The 26,103-nt window shown below is 41.9% G+C and overlaps 2 protein-coding genes and 1 long non-coding RNA gene across 12 annotated transcripts in view; 1 reads left to right on the top strand and 2 right to left on the bottom strand.

Annotated features, from left to right (window-relative positions):
• Window positions 1–9,234, bottom strand: part of FRYL (FRY like transcription coactivator) — a 139,044-nt gene extending 129,810 nt beyond the window's left edge. For 3 of the 10 annotated variants that reach the window (XM_085547204.1, XM_085547208.1, XM_085547213.1), the window contains exons 1-2: window positions 9,173–9,234; window positions 8,420–8,572 (exon numbers count right to left, since the gene is read on the bottom strand). The gene's annotated coding sequence lies outside the window, so the exon portion shown is untranslated. Of the gene's footprint in view, window positions 1–6,906; window positions 6,960–7,154; window positions 7,292–8,419; window positions 8,573–9,172 lie in introns of those variants that run through there. The other 7 variants (XM_085547205.1, XM_085547209.1, XM_085547212.1 and 4 more) reach the window with 4 other exon arrangements.
• A 21-nt stretch (window positions 9,235–9,255) lies between these two features.
• Window positions 9,256–25,902, top strand: OCIAD1 (OCIA domain containing 1). The gene is made up of 8 exons (XM_015862176.3): window positions 9,256–9,390; window positions 9,926–10,010; window positions 12,032–12,085; window positions 12,587–12,634; window positions 15,662–15,791; window positions 18,238–18,443; window positions 20,925–21,074; window positions 23,861–25,902. The coding sequence occupies exons 1-8, from the start codon at window positions 9,340–9,342 to the stop codon at window positions 23,896–23,898; spliced, it is 762 nt and encodes a 253-aa protein (XP_015717662.2). The 5' UTR covers window positions 9,256–9,339; the 3' UTR covers window positions 23,899–25,902.
• Window positions 13,712–21,751, bottom strand: LOC116653359 (uncharacterized). Its single transcript, XR_004306997.2, has 2 exons — window positions 21,720–21,751; window positions 13,712–14,501 (listed from the first exon to the last, which is right to left on the bottom strand). It is a non-coding gene; the product is annotated as an uncharacterized LOC116653359 (long non-coding RNA).
• Window positions 25,903–26,103: the final 201 nt, after the last annotated feature.

The raw sequence follows: 26,103 nt of genomic DNA, 5'->3' as shown, positions 1-26,103 counted from the left end.
TTTCAAGTCTCTCAGCTTAGCCTCTTAATAAATAAAACTTGCACTTACTAGCGCAAGACTAGAATCCAAAACAAGTGACATCAGTCATTTTCCATTGTACCATTTACTAGGTAAGACTGTCTAGAGAGAAGGTGTTTGCCTGCTAAGAAACTACAGCGTAAGTGTCCAATCTGCCAATAATCCACGCTGGTGCACAGACTATCAAGTTAGAATCATAGAAGTGCTCAGGTTGGAAAAGACCTTAAAGATCATCAAGCCCAACCGCAGCCTAACCACACTACCCTTATATCAGTGTCCAAGGTCACACACTCATACACAACAATACCAGCTCAAACAGATAATGCTTCCACCACGCCAATAACTAAAACGCCGTCTGTCCCAGCACAGAACGTAAGCCCTTTACACACCAGTATTTTAAAGAGAAGTAACAAGCGTGACTCCAGCTTGCCTATCTCTATGTCACCTAGAGATTTATGAGCTGTTGTTCCTTTCTGTGTCTTGCACACTGGGAAAGAAAAAAGGCAGCAGTTGTCTCCCTCAGGTGCATCACTGCCTGCAACAGTAAAGCAGAAGAGCGTGTCTAGATTCATACACTGCAGCTGATCCTATTGAAGCTCTCACAGCCACTGATCCTAGTGCCATCAATCGCCATATCTGCAATAACAAAGTATTAGCAATAGGAAAAGTAAGAACTCCCATTCAGTACACAGCATAAGCACAGAAGCACACCCAACACTCTGACCCCTGCTCCATAATCTCAACAGCAACAAAGAGGAAAATGCATAACATGGCAAACAAATACCTCTAAAAACCTTTTGTCCTTCCTCCCCACCAAAATAAACCGCAAGCGTAGACTACATTAAAATCAGCCTAAAAATATGAATTAAATTTAAAAAGCAGGAGCTTATATCACATCTTCAAGTTGCTTTTGGCAACACTCTACTTTAGAAAGCAATTCACACAACAAACCTTTTCAAACAATCCTTTTCAATTCAATGAGCTTTTATAAATCAGAATTCACTACAGTTGAAGCACTTGGAATAACTGAATGAAACATCAACAGCTTATGCGCCACTTTTCCTCCCTTAGTGCACTGTCAATGCTAAAAATACATTCTATTTTTAAAAACTGCCAAAAAGTGTTAAATCACCTACCAGTTACATTACTGTGCTTTTACAAGGAGAAAGAATAGTCAGCAATAGAACTGGTCTTCAGTTATCAACACAAACAGCATATTTGGATATAAAGTATATGGATTTCAAGTGAAGAAGTCCTACTTTAAGGAGGACCATTCCCTATTCCAACTTAAAGCAACTTGAACAGATGCTGAGCTGTGGTCCTATGTATGAAATAGCGGCCATTCTGCAAATGCACCAACCAGCCCACGCTGGAGCACAGCAGTCAGATTTCCTATAGTAAGCAGCTGCAGAAAAGCATCCTTAAATTGATAGACTCCAGTGATTTCAGTATCCTCTGGACTCTGGGAATCTGACGCATATCCTGTGATAAAAGACATTGCTGCCTATTGCTTTTCATAGAACCATAGAATCACTCAGGTTGGAAAAGACCTCAAAGATCATCAAGTCCAACCGCAGCCTAACCACAGTACCCTAACTCTAACAACCCTCTGCTAAATCATATCTCTGAGCACTGCATCCAAACTGCTCTTAAACACATACAGGGACAGTGACTCAACCACCACCTTCAGGAGCCTATTTTGAAGTAGAATGAGTGGAACAAGGACTCTGCTGTACTTCCACACAGACCTGCACCTTTTGACTTCAAACATTTTGATTTTGAAGGAGTATGTAACAGAAAGTACTATAAAATTACAGGGCCTGAGAAAGACTTGAAAACACAAATATTTACTTGGTTTTAAAATGCAAATCAAAAGAACAACTTGCAGTACAGCATAATGTGGAATGTGCTATGTAGTACCTTCTGTGAATATCCTCCAGGCAATAAAAGTTTGGGCTTCAAGTTGGTTCAGATCAGTTGCACACCATTTTACCTCCACCATCAACACAAAGACAAGGATAATCAGCGCCAACCTGATGGCTTGGTTATGGATTTTGAGCAACAGACTATAATATCAAAGGATGATTGTAACACACAGAAAATGTTCTCAAATGTTTTATAGTTGGGTCTCATCCCTCCAGACGAACACAAGTCCAAAAGCATTACATCAAGGTGTTAGTAAGTACGTACAATGGTAAAGAAGTTTCTTCCCTAAAAGCCTGTGCTGTTCATTTTGTGCTTCTCCTTACTTATTCCCAAACTTGCTTTCCAATGCTTCTCATCCATACCACCTACCCTACAGTTATCTACCTGTTAATTATTCAGGGAGGTAGATGGAAATAAACATATACACACAGCCTTAACGTCATCTGAAGAAACACTGCTTACACCTACCAACTAAGTCTGAAATGGAAAATCTCTGCTTATTACTGGGGAGGCAGAAATGAGGATACAGAATCGAGTGAAGGATCTTCAGCATGAGGTATACAGACACAACAAGAGATGCAACAGAGAGAAGGACAGCAGGATCTGCATGTACATTCAAAGCAAAGGAACAGGTAGCAGTTGCAGAGTGAAGGAGTCAGGAGCCCTACCCTTACTGCCAGTTCTCCTAACAACAGAAGCAATTACCCCCACCTCTAAGGGCTGGGGTACCCACAAGCTCCCAGAGCCACTATGGGATCAGCCACCACTCAGCTCTTTGCCCCAAGGAATGAATAAGCCACAGCAGTCTGTATGCACAATGCAGCACATTTTTCAGTTTTTGGATGACATCTGTTTTTAGATTATATCTGCAGAGGAAGAAATCATCCTATTTTTGTTCAAAGTCATCTTTTTTAATGTGATCAGCATTACCGGCAGATCGGATGAGCTCAATTTGCTGTCTATCCTGCAGATTCTGTCAATCTCAAAGATGTTTAGCTGCTCCAGAAAGAATCCAAATAGTTCTACCTGTCTTAGAGCAGGAAAACAAGTGTTATTGATATAATTTTCATGCAAGACAGGCTGAAGCTTCCCCAGGCAAAGAAAGCCAGTCTATCTGTCCAGCTCTGCTGTTAACCACAAGTGTCCTCCAGGGCACGGTGTTCGCAGTATACGCACCCTCCTATTAAGGAACTGAGTGCCAACACCAACTGAGCAACTAAGTCACGCTTTACAATTTTAACTGAAAACATGAATTCCAGAGACCTGGTTTTATCAACAACATTCTCAAAGCTCAGACTATAAATATTCCCTCACCACTTGTTGTTGTTTCTTAAATGAATATTCTCATTTACAAGTCTCCCACCCTGCACCACCAAAGCAAAACCTTTTGGGTCAGATACAACTATCTATGTGTGTCCATACAGATTTATCACCACCCTCTTCCAGCCCTTATTTTATAAACACTTCCAACACTGTAGTCAGTTACTCCAAACAAACTAACTTAGCTGCACAGGACTGGCAGAAACCACACAATTGTTGTATTTTGAGACTACTGCAATAACAAATAGTGAAGACAAAAACAATAGCAGTCAGTCTTCTATGAAAGGCTAGCCAAGTGTGGTTGAATACTGCAGAGCAGGGCTCATCCATTTTCTCTCTGTGACCCTTTAGCACGTTCTTGCCTCTGAAAATGGCACTTGATGTTTCCTCTCAGTTTCTCTCCCTCAGTTATTTGCATTGTTAGTGGCACCTTTGAGCTCCCTTAATGCTTTCCTCATGAGAATAACCAACACCACTCCCACACGGCCTGAACTTTGGTAGGTCCAAGCATCAATAAATACTGCTGTTGTCACCCTATAGCTTTTCTTCCTGTTTAACACCATTATTAAAGCTGAACAATAACAACTGATTGATTGCTATTAACAGCCTGAAACTTACAAATACTCCGAAGTACCAGAGGAATCTTATTCTGAAGCAGTGTTCCAACAGCAAGATGACAAGGCACACAAAACTTGTTTTGTTTTTTATTCTCTTGTGCCAACTTCAGTTAAAAAGATAAATAAAGAGAAAGGCCTGAGCCAGGAGACTTCTCCCATTCTCTGAAGCACAGGGAGAATGGAAACAGATGACCAAACTAACTCCAAAGTGACCAGGATAACCATTAAAGTGTGTGCAACAATCAACCAATACACATAAAAATCCCTCACAATCAAAGCCACATCAAGAGCAGATACTCTCGTTCGATTAGCCCAAGAGCTTACTCCTTCCTTATGTTTTCCAGCGACAGTACTGACTCCCCCCTGCCATGGTACATCTTGCCTTTCTTCCTGGGAGGCGTCATGCCACAGGGAATTAGGGATTGTATTAGATTTGGGGGAGGGGAAGGAAGGGCAGCACAGTCTTGGAAGAGACAGAGCTATGCAGCGTTACAAAGATATGTAGAAAATTAATCAGCAAACACAAGCTAAATGCCAGGAAAAAGAACTGCTACTTTTATATAAAAAAAAGGCAAAGCAACCCTAGTTGAATCAGTCTGGCTAACTGATTCACTGGAGCTGACTGGGATTTGGAGTGAGACCAAACAAGAATAACACTGAACTGCAAAACCCTCCCACACTGCCACGCTCTTCTCCAGCCCATGATCATTCCTGAGAGGTTTATTACAGCCCCAGAAGTCATAAAGGTTCAATGTTGTTTGGGTGTGAGCGTGCAGAAGCGCTGCACAGCGGTAAGCCACAGCCAGACTGCAGGAGGCAGCTGCTTTAGCACCGTGGGTGAGCTGCCCTGCACTTCCCACTGGTAGGACAGCGCAGGCCCGAAGATCCTCACGTGGTCACAACCCCAAACCGCTACCTTCATTGTTCTCACAGTGACTTGTGCAACTCATCTCTAACGCTGAGGTACCTTCATCTCACACGGCTGTTGGAACACGACACCTGTGATTGCCCTTGAGCTATGGCTCAAATGTATACAAGAGCCACCACAAGCTCGTGGCTCTCTACACCAGAGGGAGCACATTCTATACTCATGATCTGGATTACATGAGCCCACTGAAGTGTACAGTCTGCCTGCATGCCTCTTACAGTGCTCGGACTGAAAAAGAAAGGAAAACATTTAATCCTTTGTGCCATAATGAACCAGCTGCCACCAGCCAAAGAGACCAAGATAAAACTCCCTGAAATACAGAAGTAGATACAAAATAGGCAATTTCTAATGCGGAACACCTTGTTTTCCAAGTCGGTTTCTTTCATACATAGCCAATGGGAGCTGGGTTTAATTATAATCTTCTTAAGTTCTTAGAAAAAGTAAATACAGACAGGGTGTTCTCAATTGTATTAGCAAAAACTTTCTGCACATCAATTAATTTTAACCCCCAAAATTAGAAAGACAAATATTTACAGCAGAGAAAGAACAAAAACATTTGAGAAGCACTCTTGAGCTGTTCAGGGCTGGTAGAACACTGGAAAGGCATTAATACAATAATATGAACAAATGAGACGTTTACATAGTTACCTTGTAGTAACCTACAGCCCTCCATCTCCTTCCTGAAGGATGTAATGCTATGACATGATCACCAGCTGTGACTGTGCTCCCTTAGTTCAGGCAGCCAAACACACAAGTGAAGTTAGCTCAGTATCTCAACCTTAAATTCATCCTGAAGAACCAGCAGAATCACAGAATTGTAGGGGTTGGAAGGGACCTCTAGAGATCGAGTCCAACCCCCCTGCCAAAGCAGGTTCCCTACACCGCATCGCACAACAACAGCTTTTCTTTTGAAACAAAGCTCAGCGGTACTTTTCTGTGATAGCAGATAGCATCCCAAAGCAACGTACCACCACTCTGCTTCCTGAGCGGGCACTGCCATCACATACCACCAGCCAGTGGCCTCCAGGAGCCTCTGCAAATAAAACAAGCTTCTGACGCAGAGCATTGTTCTCACCTGTAAGCACTCAACTTACTAAGCCTGCACTGCCATTTTTACCTGGGGTTATACTTCCTTCCTGTGATACACCACAAGATGAGGCACAGTGTGTGGTTTCCCACTGCTTGCTCAAGCTTCCACTGAGCTTCTGAAGGGCTGGAGTGCATTCTCAATGCCACAGCGACAGCAGGGAACCTATAGAAAGGCACACTGCAGGAACTTCTTAAATAGCTACAGGTAAATCACCTCATGAAGCACAGCACTCTACATGCTCCACACTACATTGTTCCTGCAAATACACATGGCTCTTTGTGGCCAGGTCAGCAACCTACCTACACTTTGCTATCTCTGGCCTCATTTCAATGCCTCACCACCTGACCTATCATTTGCAACATACGAAGCCTAAGCTGGGGGAATGGCCAGGACATGAGTACAGAAGAGCCCACATGTTTTGCGTGTGCTCCCAGCTGCACTCAGGTCTCCGGTTCCGGGGAGATAAAGCCCAGGTTTCCTTCTCCTTCACCTCTGCACTGCGGCTCACAGCAAAGCCAACAAATGGCTCTGACAACTCAGCCTCAGCGACCCCCAGAACACGGTTTGTTTGGTTTTTGCTTTGTTTTCTGTTTCCCTTCCGATTCTTTCCGAGCTGGAACTAACCGTGCAATCGCTACTGAACCACGGATTTCTGGCTAAAATACTAACTAAGCCACTCGCCGAGCGTTCTTACAGCCAACCACAACGAGCACAGAAGCGAAGTAGAGCAAGTACACACGTTAAAGCCGAGCGGGGGGAGAACGCGGCCAATCCCCCGCCGCACCTCCAGCCGCACGGGCAGCACAACGCGAGAGCGAAAACGAACCCAACGAGGCTCGGGCCCGACGCTGCCGCCTGCCGGGGCGGGGCCGGGAACAAAGCCTGCCTCAGGGCCGCTGCCCCCGGCGCCGCCGCACGGTCACTACGAAGCGCGGAACCTCGGCCCGCGGGGCCCGGCCGAGCGCCTCCCGGCCACGGAGCTGCCGCCACGCCGCCCGAACACCTACCGGCTGCAGGGAACGAGCGGGGGGAGCTCGGCAGGGCCGGAAAGGAGGGACGGAGAGAGGAGAGGAGAGGGACGGAGCGAGGCGGCGGGGCGGCGCTGCTGCCGGGCGGCTGTACCGAGGGCAGCTGTGCCGAGCGCCGCCCGCCCCCGGCCCGCCGTAAACAAAGTGGCCCGACCGCTCATCCCAACCAAGCCCCGTTTCCGTCGGAGCGCTCCCTCCCCCTCCCCACGGTCCGGCCGCCACCTCACCCTCACCGCTCCCGGAGCGCCGCCGCCCCGCAAAGCGCCGCCGTCGGGAAGCGGGCTCTGCCGCTCACGCCGCTTTATCCCGCTGTATCCGCCGCTCCCTCCGGTAACTCGACGGCCCGGCCCGACCTCCCGCCCCCACCGCCCCGCCACGAACCGCCGCTCACTGGGGCGCGAGCGCAGCACTCACACGGCACCGCCCCCACGGCCCATCCCCATTGGCTCCTTCTGGTCGAGCCCGCCCTCCAAGCCCCGCCCCGCGGCGTGACTCTCGGCCAATCAAAGCGTCACGCACGGCGGCCTGCTGTCAGGCGATAGGCTGAGGCGGTGGGTAGTCCCGCCCCCCCAGAAGCGCTGGCTGCCAACGGGGCCGCGCTGAAAGGAGCCTGGCTCCACGATGAGCAGCCAGGGACTGAGTTCCCACATCCCCACACAACAACATGCAGGCTTTAACAACAAGCTGGTATCCAGATTTACCCAGAACGAGAAGAATAAAGTTGTTATCTGTACCCAGAACGGGAAGAATAAAGTTGTTATCTGTACCAGGAAGCATTAAATAAACTGCCTTCAGAAATGAGTTAAATAAATCATATCGGGAATTCAAGTTATCTTGCTTTGGGATGAACGGTGTGTTCAGGTGTCGACAAGGCTTCGTTCGGTGATGAGCAGAGATAAAGGCTGGCACCAATCTGTGTTACCAGGCAGATCACAGTCGCATTCTGTGCTAATTTCACACACTACATGCACGTTCCCTGCTGATTTCTGACACCTTCAGCCTCTACACCTCGTATTTCCTATCTTCAGGCGCAGGCTCTTTCTGTACACTCATCAGGCAGCAGCAATTTAAGCCTCTTCACTTGAATCCCAGTGTTCAGCGAGCAGGGCTGGCTGCGGGGCTGGCAGGGAGCGCTACATTCCAGGCATGTAGAGGCACAGCGCTGCACTGACAATTGGCGCAGCAATACTGACACTTTACAAGGAAGCTTGAAAACAAACCGCATTATCACAAACATCTCCCCTCTCCCCTCCATCCCCCTTCAGTTCTTCCTGCTTTCTCATACCCAGCGCTCACCCGCTATTACCCATTGCAATAACAAAGCCCTGCAGGCTCTGCTTTCTGAGCACACTCCAGCACCGCTAAGAGCTGTGTGCCAGGTTCCTCCTTGGGCAGCATTTAAACCAAGGGGAAGGGAGCTCTGCATGCAGCCAAGCAAGGAGCCTGGTGCTAACGACACCGTGTAATAAAAGAACAGCCGCATAGTGATTACCTTCATAGGATTCGCAGTGCCGCAGCTGTGCCTGCTCTCACGTTTATTACAGGGTGGCTCTCCTTAAGAAGGCAGGAAACGAGATAAGGCACAGGAAGGAAACGTTCTCTATTGAAATTAATGCTTTGCGTCCCGCCTGCTGATGCACCCAGCCTGTACACCGAGGGAAAGAAATAAATAAGAATAAAAAAAGGGCAGAAAACAGCGGAGCAGGTCCAGGCATAGCACTGCCACAGCTACACGAGGCCCCACGTCCTCCTTTGCTGTTCCCACAGCAGAACAGCGGGCTGAGGCTGACAGCCCCGACCCAGCTCCGTACAGCCCCGACCCAGCTCCCTGCAGCCCCGACCCAGCTCCTTACAGCCCCGACCCAGCTCCCTACAGCCCCGACCCAGCTCCTTACAGCCCCGACCCAGCTCCCTACAGCCCCGACCTAGCTCCTTACAGCCCCGACCCAGCTCCCTACAGCCCCGACCTAGCTCCTTACAGCCCCGACCCAGCTCCCTACAGCCCCGACCCAGCTCCCTACAGCCCCGACCCAGCTCCTTACAGCCCCGACCCAGCTCCCCGCAGCCCCGACCCAGCTCCCCGCAGCCCCGACCCAGCTCCCTACAGCCCCGACCCAGCTCCCTACAGCCCCGACCCAGCTCCCCACAGCCCCGACCCAGCTCCCTACAGCCCCGACCCAGCTCCCCACAGCCCCGACCCAGCTCCCTACAGCCCCGACCCAGCTCCCTGCAGCCCGGTACCGACCAGGCCCAGCCCGGCACCGGGTTCGGCCCCACGCCGCCCCGAGCTCGTCGCGCATGCGCAGTGCTCCGCAGCACTTCCGGGTCGGCCGCAGCCTGGCGGAGGGCCGTCAGGGCGGTTCCGGTGGCGGTTGTGTCGGTGCGGCCGGGCCGTGCTGGCTGTGAGCCGCCATGGAGGCCGGGCAGGGTCCCGGCGGCAGGGAGCTCGGCGACCCGCCTGAGGTACGGCCAAGCGTCCGGCGCCGTTGGGCCTGGAGGCCCCGGGAGCTTGTGGGGGCCGTGCAGTACTAGGGCCGTTCCCGCTTGGTGTGAGGTGCGAGGCCGCGGCGCCACGGGTGCACTGCGGTGTGGCTGCAGTCGGGCCCCGTGTAGCTCCGGTCAGGCCTTGGCCCGCCGTTCCGTGCCCTGTGGCCCGCCGTGCCCTTGAGGCCTGCTTGTCCGTGACCTTTTGTAGGTGGGAAGGGAAATGGTATAACCACAGCTTTTCTTTTCTTTGAAATTAGATAAATACCCAAAGCTATGATTTCACTTGGGGCCTCTGCACCTTGACAGGGAGTCCAATGGAGTATATCTGAAGGCACTTAATATCCTCTACTCATCTGTAAGATGGTTGCACAGGGAGCTGGGGAGAAGTGCTCACTTCTTCATCATAGCTGTGTTGAAGTATAGGTGCTATGAGGTCTGAAAGTCACAAGTTTTTAATTGAGGAATCCTCTTAAATCCTTTTGCTCTCTCTTATTGCTCTCCCCAATGAAAGAACACGGTCCCTAAGCACTATGTGCCAACAGAAGAGGAACGGAGGCTCCTCAAGGAGTGTGCTGAAGAGAGCGCCCGCTACCGAGGTGAGTTGGGTTTGATAGGACCTCCTCCCCCATTTGAACTAGGATGCATTGCATTCCCCTCCTCAATGACCTGCTGTTGCCATTCCTGCCTCTCAATGTTTTTCTGAAGATTTCTTTCATTCCTGAAGCGCGGTAGTTTTTGCACATCACAGTGAAAAGTGGGGATGGGCTCTGATTTGTTAATCTTTTGTTTAATTTCTACACCTGCTAGTTATGGTGATTTTATGTTTGACTCCCAATTTTTGTTTCGCTGTGGCTGTTTTTTTAATTTTTAGTTATCATTTTATGTTACGTGTAGGCCCACATTGTAGCATTTGTTTCCACTATAATGTATCACTTGTCTTTGATGTCCAGAATATTTGTGCTGGGCTTATAAATCATTTCTGAGCTCTGAAGGTTAAACTGAATTCCCTGCAATAAGTTCTGCTAGATTTTTTAATGTAACTTTGTTTTTTCTTTTAACTTAGATTCAATTATAAGCTGGCATTCTGTATCTCAGAGAATCTGAACTTATGGAAGATCTGCCATAGCATCTCTAAAACTCAAAGGGTTTTAATATTCGGTGGATTGGAGGGTTACATTCTCTTTGAAATGTTGCTTTGTTGCTTTAACTTCACTTGTAAGCCATGGAGCCTGCACTTGTTCTTAAATGGGACATCTGGCCATGTTTACCCTAATGTTGGATTCCTAATCTATCTTAGCTCTGTCTGAATTTGGGAAGCAAAAAGCAACAGTCTGCAATGTGTATTTAAATAGTGTTGTAAAAATTAAAATTCTGTTTATTTTAACATAGGAACTTAATTAACAAATTACATGCTTCAGAACACTAAAAACTTAGTGCTGTTTACAATAGAAAAATATCCCCCTAGACGAAGTTAATGTAATTCAAGTAGCCTTTTTGTAACATCTATGTTTGCAGTCTTGCTTAGTATGTAATTTCGTTATGAGTTCTGATGCCATTACCTTTAACTTTGTCAACATTCTTGGATGTTAGGGGGAAGTTCTTCACTAGGAGAGTGGTTAGGCCCTGGAACAGGCTGCCCAGGGAGGTTGTGGATGTCCTGTCCTTGGAGGTGTTCAAGACCAGGTTGGACGGGGCTCTGGGCAACCTGATCTAGTAAAGGTGTATGTTTGGTGGCCCTGCCAGGCAGGGGGGTTGGAACTACATGATCCTTGAGGTCCCTTCCAACCCAGGTCATTCTATGATTCATTATTTCAGTGTTATTATATCTGTTGTGTTCTTGGTACTATGAATAGTTTCATAACAGCGTTATCTTCCAAACATTATAATTGCTTGAAAGAAGCATTCCTTTTGCTTCTTGCCATCTCCAAGTACTTCCTGCTATCTGTAGTCATTCAGTGTGATAAAAACTGATGTAAATGGTCAAGCAGATTGTGGTAGGTAGTAATGCAGTTCTGTGTTCATTGCCTGCATTCTCTGCATTTGACCCTACTCCAAAGTTGGTTAGCGTGATCCATAAACTACAAAAACAACCTGCTCTGTTATTTGATTGCTGATTGACTCTTTGATTTCATTGACTCTTCTGATAATCTCATTTTAATCCCATTATTTTGTATCTCTTAGAGAGTTGGAATTATTTAAACGATCTCATAATAAAATCAAACCTTTTGGTTACCAACAATTTTTAGAGGCACTGGCCTCTATGCAGCCATCTCTTCTAAAAGCCTGTGTATACTTTCAGGTTTGAAGTGCTGTGTTTTGATGCCATAGCAGCTGTAGCTGGATGTCAGCACCTTGTCCCTTTTCCCCAGCTGCAACTGGTTCTTAGGTTTTAGGAAGCTTGAAGTTCGAGGACAAGATGACACATTAACCAGTATTGCATAACTTGTAACGGGTCTCAAAAGCTGGAACTGAGAATGTTTCATAGCTCTTACAGTTTGTTAATTGTGCATATACTCATATAAATGAATTTAGTAAGACATAGTGTTTTTAGTTTTATTGCCTGTTTTGTTAATTACATTGAATACTGTGTTGAAGTAACTTCTCTTCTTCTTCACAGCTTTTCCTTTGGCTGCAGCAAGCATGCTGGCTACTAGTTTCTTAATCAAAAAAGGTAAACTGTAAATATACCTGGTTTCTGTATTTATACAGAAATATACCTGTATTTGCTGAGATATGACCTTTCTGCTTAATTAAGGAGCTATAATAATTTTTACATCTATGGGTAACTAAGAGAGTTCAGACTTAAGCTATATGGCATGCACTTTCTGAAGCTAAAGAAGGAGCAGAACTTTAAATGAAAATAAAATTATACTTCCTTTTGTTTTGCTCTACAAATACAGTATCACTATGACTATGAAACAATAGATTCTACTGAATGTAGTGGTACTCTGTGATATTATTAAAGAGCTAATTCTTAGGTCGTTAGAATTGTGTGGACAATTGCAGTGTTAGGTTTTCTTGCATTCTTTTGAATGTTAACAGTAAAAATGTTGTCCACTACTCTTGGTATTATGCAATAGAATTCTGATTTTGTATTCATAGAACAGTTAATGGGTTGGGTTTTTTTCAACTTAATAACTTGTTATTAATTACTTTGGTCTCTCATTTTCAGGCATTCTAAGAGATAGCTCAAGATTTGGCTCCTTTACTAAAGTTGTATGTAAGTAAAAGCTGTGTACAGATTAGCTGGCATTTGTGTCTTAGGTTCTGGAGTCTGTTACTCAGCTGTAACTCCCATGAAACCAGCTGGCTCACTGACTATGACTTCACTCTGTGCTTAGATCAGTAAAACTGCTTGAAGATCATGCCTACACAATCAGATATATCTAGTGAGTAAAGTTCACCTCCTGCAGTGGATTCTATCAGACAGTAACTTCTTTGTGATGTTTCTTAAAAACAGCATATAATACTGGAAAAAAAAAACAACCTGTACACTATCAAGAGGTAGAGCAATTAATCATATTTGAATTTGTGCAGCAGATTTAGGACAAGTTTTCCTTTTAGGCTTTCTATATAGTTGTAAGATTGGAACTGTTCTTCACAGCAGTAATATGAAAATGAAAGATAAAAGCACTGTAAACAGGCATTGTATAAATTTCCTTATTTATTTTCCTTTTCATTATGGTCTGCTGGGGATCAGTATCCTTTGGTGATGGAGATTAAAGAGGAATCAGAAATTCATCAGAAATAAATTCATGCTTAGGAGTGTGTGTAGGAATGTAGCCTGTTGCTATTGAAGCATATTATTCAGAGTGTTACAACTGTAAAGAACTAAGTAAAAATGTTCTTTTGACCTAGCTTTTGTATTTTCCTTGTCTGTGTAAACTTTGCAGGAGGGAAGTAACAAACACACACAGGAACATTTTCTCTTGCTAGCACCTGAACTGTGTATACTAGCACTTTGTGATGCTTCTATCAGAACCTCATTTTTGACCATATTTAATATTTGCAGAATCTGTTCAATATTTTTGCTTTGGCAAGTAGAACTTTTTTACATTGCTTAAAAGTTTGTAGGTCCAAATAATATCTCCTAAAATATTGGAACAATATACTGCTGCTGCAGTGCAGTTGGCTTGAAGGACTTTGCCAGGGTACACCCACCCCTCCCTTCCTAATTTGAAGGTCATTATTCATGTGTCTCACTTGTCCCATTCATCCTATTTTAGTGCTTTTTTTTTCTTTTTTTTCCCTGGATGTTCTGTTATACAATTATGGGAAGACAGCAATTTCTCATGAATGATTTTGGATTAACTATAATAAAAAAAATAATAAATTAGCCATTTGAATGTAATACATAGCAGTAAAACAGGAACTCACCATCTTGCCAATCTCCTTAGATGCAGCCAGTTACAGCCAGTTATTATCACAGTTTACTTCAGTGGGAAGAGGGCAAAAGCCATGATTTGTGATGAAGGAAGTGTTGTTTAGGCAGATAAATGAATGTGAGAGACCAGGGCTGCCATTTGTTTATAGCAAGTTTTACTTGCTTTTTTCGAACGCTAAACAGTACAAAGATTTCTAATGGATAATAGAATTACTATTTTCCTGACACCTCCTACGCATATGTCGCTGAAGACCATGCAGAACTACACTTTGAAATGGGCCAGATCAACTGTTCTTGAAACTGTGGCTAGCTGAAACTGTGGCTATCTAAAATACTTCTAACTTATCTTCAGCATACACTGCTGAACATTAGACTTTCATGTTAAGAGAAAAGAATTTCCATAAAAAGTGTGTTTTGGTTGCCTTTCATTAGGTAGCTTTGTGGAGGTTAGCAGATACAGTTTGGTTACTGGACTTTTGGGGGGGGATGCAGTTGTGGTTTAAAAGGCTTGAGTTAAGCAGTTCTCATTCCATCCTCATTGTTTACGTCAGATGTGGCTACTGTCTACAGGTTCTTCCTGGAAATGATTGCCATCTCCACATGGTGTCTCATAGTTTAACTGTACATTCCCCTTGCAGTGAAATCTGCTTGAAGGAAGCAACGCTGTTGTCATTATTTTTGTTTTCTTTTTCCCCCATGGGCTCTGAAAGAAGAACATGTGCAGTTCTGAGTACTAGTGCTAGCTCATTGTCGATGTAAAACAACAGTAAAACAGTTTAAGACTACTTTTTTTCTTTTAGCATTCTAAGGGCTCTAAATTTTTCCCTCTGTGTGTGTTAAGTATCTTCCACTTTCCTTCTTCTTCCAAGCAGTTAAACCCCTACGCTTCTTATCAGTACACATCTGTAAACTATGCTTTTGCATGTGGCCTTTATTTTCCTTGGAAAGCATGGTGTTTTTTTTAACCTTTTTGGAAAATACTGGCTTTATAACAGGGATCACAATTTCAGTATGGTAGGGTAAAATCCCCTGCTATGTTGATTCCCAGGTAATATAATCTACAGTGTGAAGGTCTTGGGGAATTATATTACTGGTAACTAATATCTACCTGTTTTAAGGATGATTTAGTCTCTAGCCTTCATAGTTAGAAAATGCATATAAAGGCATCTGTCCTCTTCTACAGATAACAGAGATTCTTTTGATTGCCACTGAATTCTGCTCCTCTGTGCCCACTCGTAAACCTGAAGGACCAACTGATGGAAATCAACAGCTTTAATTCCAGAAAAAAAATGGAATTTAGGCTTATATCCTGCCTAGCAGATAAAATATCCCATATGCTAAATTGAAAGCATTCGCCTTAAAATTGCAAGAGTTCCACCAATTTAGTTGTATAACTAGTTTAATACTAGAGCCTAGTACAAAATATTGTGGATTTCTCTTCATACATTTTGTGGTCTATCCATTACAATGGATTGAATTCTTAGAATATTTTGTCTTTATTTACTCCTGACCATTTTATCATCTTTGATAGTTAATTGCTGTTTTTGGAGCTTGGGAAAGGCTGATTAGAATTCTTTGTCACCTTTCATTCATTAATTATTATCTGAAATCACCTGGTGCTCATGTCATGTTTAAGTCATTGCCATGTGTATTTGTTTAGCTCTTGCATTTGTTTCTAGTGCCCTTTGACTGCAAAAGTGGTAAAGAGATTATTAATACATTTTTTTGTTTGTTTCAGTTGTCAACTGCTTTTATTCTCTTATTCGAGATGCTGTATAATTCATTTGGAATTATTTATTTTAAAACTGTGTTGAATGTTATTATTCAACATATAAAAACATCTTTTTTCTTCTTTTAATAAAGTTGCTGGAACATGTGGATACCTGGCTGGAAAGATATCCTACCTGCCAATCTGTAGCGAGAAATTTAAGAAGCTGAAGGACTCCCCAATAGGAGATGTTCTGCGACAGGCTCAGAGGCATAGTTCACATTCGTAAGAACTTAATTTCCTTCTAAATGTAACACTTATTTTCTAGGATAAGGCATTTTAAAGACCGAAGAGATCAAGGCTATATTGGCAGCTTTCAAAGATCTTCAGATCTGTACCCTCCCACTTTCCCCTTTCTGCCACTTTCTGGAAGCTGTATCATCTGTATCAATTTATCAGCTATAAAAACACATTTTGAACTCAACAAATAAAATACATTACTTTGACAAATAGAAAAACAAGCATTTTACTTATGAAAATATATTCCTTGTAAATTAACATATGTTGGTTTCCTGTGGAGTTTACTTGTAGTGTGACATCTAAAGTCGCCCTTCCCAATTGAGAAGTAAACTAAGTTAACTGAAATAAAATAGTGTTACCTTCTGGAAGCTTTTCTCATAGTTTAGTTTGATTTAAGTAGGAAGAGGGTGGAAATGATTTCAGTGTTTATCAAAGGAAAGAGCTCAGTAAACAATATCAGTGCAGGAAGAAGCATGGTGGTCAAACTTGCGGCTGTTTGTTTAAATCCTTTACATCTGTAACCGAGTTATGCTGTGCATATGAGAAACTCATCAAGTTCTTAAAACTATTTCCTGTTTTGTTCCAGAATGTTTTCTACATCAAGTGTTTTTTAATTACAAATTACTTTTGGAATGTCTCACTTAAACCCTTGAATTAAAATCAAGAGAGTAGTCTTTGGATAGGGAGTGTTAGCCCTGCTGCTTCTCTATGTGAAGATTTGTCAGATATTTATGTAGGATTTGATTGAATTCTGGATTACTTTATGAATTTATACTTATCGGGTTTTTTTTTTTTTTTCTGCAAGGTTTAACTTTATTCTGAATGTTTTTATTTCCGATGAGTTTTAGTAATGGCCATCATTATACATCAACTGTATAAACTCAGCTGGACTTTTTTCCCACCACTCCACAGTTTTTAGTAAGACCTTATAATGACCATTAGCTCTACTCACTCCATGTGAGCAATCATCTGCTGCATTGTTATGTCTCTAAACCTTTTATAAGTCCTTTCTCTTGTATCTGTGAAGTCTATTTTATGTGCTATGTGGTACTTTTTTTCTTTCCCTGGTGAACAATGAGTTTAAATTCATTCAAATTACATTGTCGTCCATGTATACTGGCTTTTAAAGCCAGTGACAAATCATTGCACTCTTGTTTGTGGCCATTACACATCTGCCCATTAATGTGTTTGCAGTTAAAAAGGAGTAGGGAGCTAAAGGGTTACATCATTCTTTAATGTTGTGTTTCCAAATACTTTAAAAATATAATGGAGGAAAAAACGGCTTAGCTCTGTATGTTTATGGAATGTGCTACACGAGAACAAAACAAACATTAACTGCAAATCAAAGTTAAATATACAGATGAGCAAAAATTTAAAGTAAAAAATGAACCAAGAAAGACTGTAGTGGCACCGAGAGGATGAAGTGTCACCTCCATCAAGAATGCCTTGATCATTTCCACCCTCTTCCTACTTAAATCAGACTAAACTATGAGAAAAGTGTCACACATGAAGTGATTTATCAGGCTGCTCTGAGTAGAATCATAGAATCACCAAGGTTGGAAAAGACCTACAAGATCATTCAGTCCAACCGTTCACCTATTACCAATAGCTCCCACTAAACCATGTCCCTCAACACAACATCCAGTCGTTCCTTGAACACCCCCAGGGTTGGTGACTCCACCACTTCTCTGGACTGTCCAATCCAGTGCCTCACCACCCTTTCTGAGAAGTAATATTTCCTAATGTCCAGCCCAAATCTTCCCTGCTGCAGCTTGAAACCATTCCAGTAGGTAGCATCAGGCATCAGTTTCAGGAGTATTTTTTGTATGATTTTTTTTTTTTTTTTTCCCAAGAGGAAATTCATTAATATTTCTTCTGAAATTTAATTCAACAGCTCAGGAAACTACTGTTGTTTTGTTTCCCCAAGACAGGTCTTAGTTCTCCTTTTCTTTTGTTCTGAATTACTGATCAATTATACCACTTGTAATAATAAAGGCTTTTTAATTGCGAATTCTTCCTAAGAGATCTTTAGAAATAACTGTTGTTCGCATGTTATAGCTTGTTACACGGACACACCCTGTACTGTTTGTGTCTGTTGTGTTTTTTTTCTGTCTGAAGAGTCCCTGAGGGAAAGGATTGTCGGTTCTTTGTTTTAAAGTGCAAAATACTTTCTCTTTTGTCTTCCGATCTGGGGATTTGGGGCTATGAGTTGGGCTTTTGGGAAGAATCAAAGTGTTGGGGAAGGGTACCTATTCGTTTTTGCAGTGTTTAAAAAGAATACCTTTTTTTTAAGGCAGTTCAGTTAATTTTGTTGAAAACTAAACTAAATCATTAAACAGGGTAAGTTCTTGATCTGCACACAATGTCACTCATATAGTTTCATTTTAACTTTAGCTTTCACTATTTAATGTTTATTTCTATTATTTTTCAGCTACTCCAGTCGAAAATCTGAATTTTCAGATATGCCTTCTCAATCATTTACTGAACCTTCTCCAAAAGCTGAATTCCCAATGACTTCTGGCTATTCAGATGATTATAGTTCCACAGATAGAGCCCTCTCTAGTTATGAACCCGTTCCATTCAGTGCTTCCCTCAATGAATCTTCACCTACAGGAATTACTGATTATAATGTTCAAGGTGGGACCTGTCTTAATATTTAGCAGTTTGTAGTACTCTTGCCTTTCTCTTAACTCTCTCAGTAAAATTAATTTCACCCCATGAAATCATATGTGGCATAATAGTGTTTTTTAGTGAAACACCTTGAAGTTCCTAGAATTGTTTTGAGACAGAAGTTAAATACATGTATTATTTTTTAACTGTAAGCTAAATGCAGATGTTTTTTTCATTTTGTAGCTCTAATTGCAAGTAAATGAATTTGCAAGGCTTAATCTCTTAAGAAACTTGACCTGCAAAATACGTGTTCTGACTTGAAGCTCTTTTTGTTTAAAATTAAGATGAATGTGCCAACCTTTTTGTTGCAGTAGATAAGCCATAATTTCTACCATTTATCTGCTAGCCTTTCAGAATGAAATAATTTTCACTTGTGATGGTATACTGTTTTTAACTGTATTTAACTGTATACTGCTAATTCCATGACTTAAAATTGTTGTTTTTTCTTAAGTCTTCAAAGTGAGAAGTCTTTAAATTCTCTGAGAACTGAATGTAGGTTGTGTTCTCTCATGTGACAGCTGATTTTCTCATGAAGAAGTAAAAAGGTTTTAAAGTACTGTTCTGTGCAGCTGTTCCTGTCAGTCCAGTATGGACTGTGTGCTCTGCTATTGCAAGGGAAACACTATTCTGAAGACTGGCCTCTGTGGTACACAAAGGAGTCTGTTGCTATTCAATGCAGAGTTGCATATTTTGAATTGGTTTGGATTCTTAATTTCTTGATGGGAAATGTTTTGTTTCACACACAAAACAGTACAAAAAAACTCTTTTGTGCAACTCACCTTTAGTTATGTAAAAGTTTTAGATGTTGTTGTGTCACAGAATCACAGAATTGTAGGGGTTGGAAGGGACCTCCAGAGATCATCGAGTCCAACCCCCCTGCCAAAGCAGGCTCCCTACACCATGTCACACAGGAAGGCGTCCAGGCGGGTCTTAAATATCTCCAGAGAAGGAGACTCCACCACCTCCCTGGGCAGCCTGTTCCAGTGCTCCGTCACCCTCACTGTAAAGAAGTTCTTCCGCACATTCGTGCGGAACTTCCTATGCTGTACTTTCATCCCATTACCCCTAGTCCTATCCCCACGCACTACTGAAAAGAGACCAGACTCACAACTATGGCTCCCACACCTCAGGTATTTATAAACCTGGATCAAGTCCCCTCTCAGCCTTCTTTTCTCAAGGCTAAACAGACCCAGTTCCCTAAGTCTCTCCTCACAGGGGAGATGCTCCAGGCCCTTCACCATCTTAGAGGCCCTCCGCTGGACTCTTTCCAAGAGATCCCTGTCTTTTTTGTACTGGGGAGCCCAGAACTGGACACAGTATTCCAGATGAAGCCTCACCAGGGCAGAGTAGAGGGGGAGGATCACCTCCTTCACCCTGCTGGACACACTCTTTTTAATACACCCCAGTATGCCATTGGCTTTTTTGGCTACAAGGGCACACTGCTGGCTCATGGTTAATCTGTCGTCCACCAGGACGCCCAGGTCCCTCTCAGCAGAGCTCCTCTCCAGCAGGTCTTCCCCCAGCCTGTACTGGTGCATGCAATTATTTCTACCCAGGTGCAAGACTCTACACTTGCTTTTGTTAAACCTCATCCAGTTTCTTACTGCCCAGCTCTCCAGCCTGTCCAGGTCTCACTGAATGGTAGCACAGCCTTCAGGCGTATCAGCCAATCCTCCCAACTTCGTGTCATCAGCAAACTTGCTGAGGGTGGTCACTATCCCTTCATCAAGGTCGTTGATGAAGATGTTGAACAAGACCGGACCCAGCACAGACCCCTGGGGGACGCCGCTAGTTACAGGCCTCCAGCCAGACACCGCACCGCCAATGACAACCCTCTGCACTCTGCCAGTCAGCCAATTCTCAACCCACTTCACCGTCCACTCATCTATCCCATACTTCCTCAGCTTTGTTATAAGGATGTCATGGGGGACAGTAAAGGGACTTATTATAATACTTCATCACAAATATCAATGATTTGTAAAGCCTTAATCATAGAACCAAGCTTCTGCATTACAAATGTAAATTGAAGTGTATAACAAGTGACGTATGATGGTTGTGGTCCTCATCCTTTGATAGCAGAATTTAAAAGCCTTGCTACAAACGCTTTAGATTAATCTGGATTTCTTCTCAGAAATTACAAACGTATCAATTGTATGTTGAGCATTAATCTTATATAAAGTGACCAGAACTCTTATATCTATCAGGTACCATGTTCTTGTTAGCCTTTCCATTGGGTAAAATTATAAAAATAAGTAGATCTAAACCAGACAGACAAAATGAAATGGATAAAAGGACCACATACATTCTCAATTGCATTTAGAATTGCAGCTGTCACACTCGTTTTTGTTTGAGATTGTGCTGTAATTAACTGGTGTTCTGGAAGAGGTTGTAGACAAGTTTTGTTGTTTGATGCCATTTCTGGTCTTCTTGTGTCTGTTGTGTTTGTAGAAACTCCTCCAGTTCCAGAAGAAAGTCGTAAAAAAAAAAGTGTCACATACGAGGAATTAAGGAATAAACACAGAGAGACATATGAAGTCATGTCACCATTGAAGGCAGAAACTCCAGGCAAATTTCCCCAGGAAAGACCAGTTAAGGAAGGTACTGTGCTGATTTACAACAATATGTGATAAATTCAAACAGTAGCAATAATTTTAAATATAGTTACAAACCCAAAGCTTAATTCTGCCTGCCCTTCAAGCAACTTACAGTTGCAGTGTCTCAAGGTGTGTGATATGCAATAGGGTCTTACCAGAAATACCCATCTTCCAATAGTGAACAATAATTCTTCCCTAGTCATGTTGGTTGGTGCTGGACTCTGAAAATCTCATGTTTTTTTTGAATTTTCTTTTTTTATTTTTTAATACGTTGAGCAATGTCTTTCAACAGAGAATTCTCTGAGCTTTACTGAAGAGTTTTAGCTGTGGAAGGGGGTGTGTGTTTCAGAGAGCATTGTTCTCAAAGAATAGACTATAGTTGATGGTTTTGGAGTGGGGGGTATTTATGAATTGTTTCTTGTGGAGTTAGTGCATTTCTATAGCGGTATTGTTTCTAGAGATTCATTATTCTACATTAAAATGCAAAGGAAGGAAACAGCGTCTAGCAACAATATCGAGATTTGTTTCATGAGAAACAAAACTATGCAACAAAGTAAGAATGCAGAGCTCTGAAGAATAAGACTCCAGTGGACTTTCTGACTTGAACAGTTGTTTTTAAAAGGAGACATCAGTAGCAGTTCATACTTACCTGCTCTAGGACTGCATTATTTAGTGTGACAGCTGTGGAAAAAGATATCAGTATAAGTGTTTTACCAGACTGCTGGACTATTAAGATACAATCATTTGGTTTCATATGCAGCAAAACCAAATGTCTACTCAATGACAATGCAAAAAGATTTGTAAGAATAGTTGTCTCCTATTGGGCATATTAGGTTGTTATAAATATATTAAAAAGTATGTAAATGCAAAAAAATCTGAAGCAGTAATAGGAAACTTTACAACAGTGTTGCTTAGGAATGTCAGTCTATTATATACTTGTGAGATACTTTTTCCAGATTCTTTGCTTTTAGAAGAACCATCATGGTCTTGAAATAAAACTTAAAATTAGAATTATTGGGTACAGACTTAAATATATCAATAAGAGAATAACAGTTTGGGTTTTTTTTTCCTCTATCACGTGACTCAGTCAAATAAAACATTGAAGTTGTAGTTTCAGATTGTAAGTTCAATCAGCTGACACTGTCAGTTGATTTACAGAATGTTTATTTTCAAGGTGTTTCTTCACAAACAGAAAACCATTGGAAACATCCCTTAAGATTTCAAGTAGCATTCTGCAAACCTTGCCATACTTCATGCCAAGTCTTATGGCTACAAATGAGAATGCATTAATTATTGTAGTTATAGTTATTTGGGACCTTTTGTAATAAAGTATTGATCAACAGCATTGTATTTGGTTAGATTTGTGTTCTGCTTGATGGGTATAGTCAGGCTTTGAGACTAGAAGTACACTGACCAACACTTGAGATTTGTATATAAACTTATATATATATATATATAAACTTGTATATAAAGAGTACCTTCTTTCCATTGTTAGGAAAAAAATAAGTTAAAAGGGAGTACTAAAATTGAGAAATTATTTGTAAGTGGAGGTGCATTTAAATCTGCAGTTAAGGGATGCTGATGTTGTGGGCTTAAATCTGTTATAGCTTCTTGTGCCATATGGGACGTGTTACTTGTTATGTCCATCCTCTGTGCATCCTGATTCGTTACCCCTTTGTTCACCTCCTGTCTCTGTATCCAGACCCAGACTGCCAATAGGAGACAGAGGTTTCTGTCTTCTGTAGCAAGGACAGAAGAGGAAATTAACAGTACTTAAACCAGTTGTAAGCAGTCTGTAGCTTCCGTCTGCTGGTGCCTTTTCTTTTCCCTTTGTTACAACAGTGTGAATTTGTGTAGCTGCACAGTGATTTGGACTGGACCATTACAGTCAACAAATGAGCACAATCTGCTAAGCTACTGTGGTAAAAAGAACTGGAAATCAGATTAGTTGAACACGGCTTCTCATGTGCCTCACCTGCAGTATCAATCTGCTTAAAACAGATTTGTCAGTGCATTATGCTGAGTTTACTGTCTTCTCATTGGAACAAGGACAGTACACTGGTCTGTTCCACTGTTTCTACTGTAGAAAGGCAGTAATAACTGGGTTTAGTAACTAAAGTGCAATTCAATTTATAAAAGAGTGTCTTACTAGCATCAGCATTCCTTCTGCATCATAGATCCATCTCTGTGCTGTCAGCGATGGCAATCAGTTACAGACACCTTCCAGTTCACTTTCAGGAGAGCATCTTTTCACTTACTGTCCATTTTTCAGTTATGCACAATATATCTGAGTAAATTCTTAAAGACCAGTAGCCTGTATTTTTCCTCTCTGACTCGCTTATACGCTAAAGGAAGCTGCTAAATAATAATGGCTGAGCGGTTTCCTAGTAGGGAGTGCTAATTTCAGTTTATTTGTGTTTTGAACTATCCTGAATCCATCCAATTGTGCACGTAACTACATTATTTAGCCACATATTTCTCGAAACATTCCTTGCCCGTTTCCTCCAATTGTCTTTGTCTCGTCCACATGTTGTGTTCATTTCCAAGTAATTACAAGTTCTGTAGGGCAGGAATGAGCACAGTAGGCCTCTGGAGTGAGGATAAGTTTGTTAAAGAATAATGAATTAATTCTTCTCCCCATTTATTCAAAAGTATCTTCAATTAGACGTCTGTTGTGCTGTGATGCTTTCCCCACTCAACACTTTCAATGGGAATGCACTGTACCTTTTGACACTGTGAGTTTTGCACTTAAAACTAATAACATGGTTACTGTTTCTTTCTCTTCTTCAGTTAAAGTAAATAAATATGGAGATACCTGGGATGAATAAGAACTGAATGAAGAACTGAAGAAAATTCTCTTCACTCAGCTCAATTGAGTTTCATCTATATTAGTCACAGATGCTGGCACGTTTGGAGTGTTCTGCCAATCAAAGTTATTAATAAATTAGGAGAAAATCTTGACATGCCAGAAGATGTAAAAGAATATATTTAGGCTTAAAGTCATTTTTATTTTGCATAAATGGTGAGCCAGGCTACTGTGAGGTGTGATGATTGTAAACCATTTGTGCTATTATTTAAGAACAAAGAAGGTAACTAGCAATAACTAATATAAATGTACCAGAAAGGGTAAAATGTATGTAAATAAAGCAATTGCTTGTATTGGGATGGGAAAAATGTCGAAATCTTCTGAAATCTTCAAGATTTGCATTAAAAGGTACCTGTAGAAATAACCTCTCAAGTTCTTTTGTTTGAAAATGATGTGCTGGAAACTTTTTATTATTCTTAATGATGTTTGGATTAATACTGAATTATCTGGAGAAGAAAGGCTGAGGAACTGTGCTAAATACATGAGTAAGCATACTGTGAATTGGACTTGCCCTTTTTCAAATGTGTTTCAGGGTGACAGCGGTATATTTGGACTGTTGTTCTGCCTTATACATGTTGCACATGTAAGTGGAAGGCTAAGCCAGTCAGACTGGTAAAAATGTAAATGGTATCTTGACTGTTAGAGTTAATTCTTATGCATTAAATCTTTTCCACTTGTGAGTGTCATTCCAACCAACAACAAAAGCTTGAATCCTGAGCAATGGAGCAGTTCACTTACCTGTCAGAACTGAGTTACACTGGCAAAACTACTGAAAAGTGTTTTCTAATGTACGTGCCATCTGCTCTGCCTCAATCAAAATACTAATATATTATCTTCTGTCCATCTGAGCTCTCTCATTTTCCACTGTGCTGTTTAATCTCACAGCATTGTGTTTCTTTGGTGACAGGTGAGCAAAAGCCATGGTGAAGTTAATAGTGTAAAGCCTTCCTGATGTCTTTATTAGAAATGAAAAATAGCCTACTTAAAATTATTGAAGATTTCATTGATTTAGTGGACTAACAGCAGAGCAACATGAATGAGAAGATTGTTTTGGTAAGAGCCATCAGCTGGAATGAGGGAAAAAAATGAGGAAAAGATGAGGAAAATACTTTCAGAGAGAAATTCTATTTATAATCTTGAAAACATGACAAGTGCTTTCAGATAAGCTGATCATTATTAAAGCAAAAATTGAAAGGTGTGCTAATCAGGTAAGCTCGAAGATGTATCAGAAGTGTAACTTACTGAGAATTGCCAGAGTTACATTGCCGTTTTGTTTTTGCAATTTGTTGTGAACTGCTCCAAAGCTGGGTAGATTTATATTGGAAATATGAAATTTCTGAGTTGTGAGTTAAAAAGTAACAGGGACAGAATATTTAGGTGTTAAAACAAGAGCCAGGTAGAGGAAATGCATTTTCACTTGAAAGAATGAATGTTTAAGACAAATGAAAAGCCTCCAAGTGAGAAAACCTATGAGCAGACCTATGGCATTGAGGGGGGGAGAAGGTGCAGCTCTTGAATAAGACGTCAACAACAAGAACAAAAAATATTTGTGTCTTCTTATTTTGGAGTAGTACTGCATTATCTTAAGTAGAAGATAAAAGGACATAGTAACTTCTTTTGTGCATCTCAGGAATCTTAATGCCTGCTTACACGACTAGATGCTTGTGTAAGGGGGTGGTCCTCTCATGCACTGACTATATGAGTAAGCGCAGATACCTCAGCAGTGCGGCCATTCCACTGCAAAGTGAGACTCCCTCTAGCTCTCACCAACTGTAATGTTTGGAGAGTACTCTTATTGCTGATGGCTGACTACTAGCAGTTAGTGCAACGATCAGAAGCCCTTGCTCTAAAACTGGGACTTAGTCTTGCCTTAAATTAATATTTCAGGTGGGCAAATTCAGCGTTTTACATGAATTGTATTAGACTTTTTTCCTTTGCAAAGAAAATAAAAAGCATGTTTAATTAATGTTGATTTAAAGGCCAGCTGTGCTTAATGTAACATTGTATGTACATAAGATTTCTAAACTGAATGTAAGGTTCTCATTCTGCTGCATGTGGTTCGGAGGAACAAATTGAGATTACTGTAAAAACAATTCCAGGTTCGTTGTTTTCTCTTGAGGGTTTGGTTTAGTAAGCATTGAATACAAGAGTTTTCACAATCATAGAC

This window comes from Coturnix japonica, chromosome 4 (genome assembly GCF_054131305.1).
Source record: "Coturnix japonica strain WE chromosome 4, WE-NBRP24, whole genome shotgun sequence".
In the NCBI taxonomy this organism is placed as follows: Eukaryota; Metazoa; Chordata; class Aves; order Galliformes; family Phasianidae; genus Coturnix; species Coturnix japonica.
The sequence above is the reverse complement of the archived record's forward strand: the minus strand, read 5'-3'. Positions and strand labels throughout refer to the sequence as shown.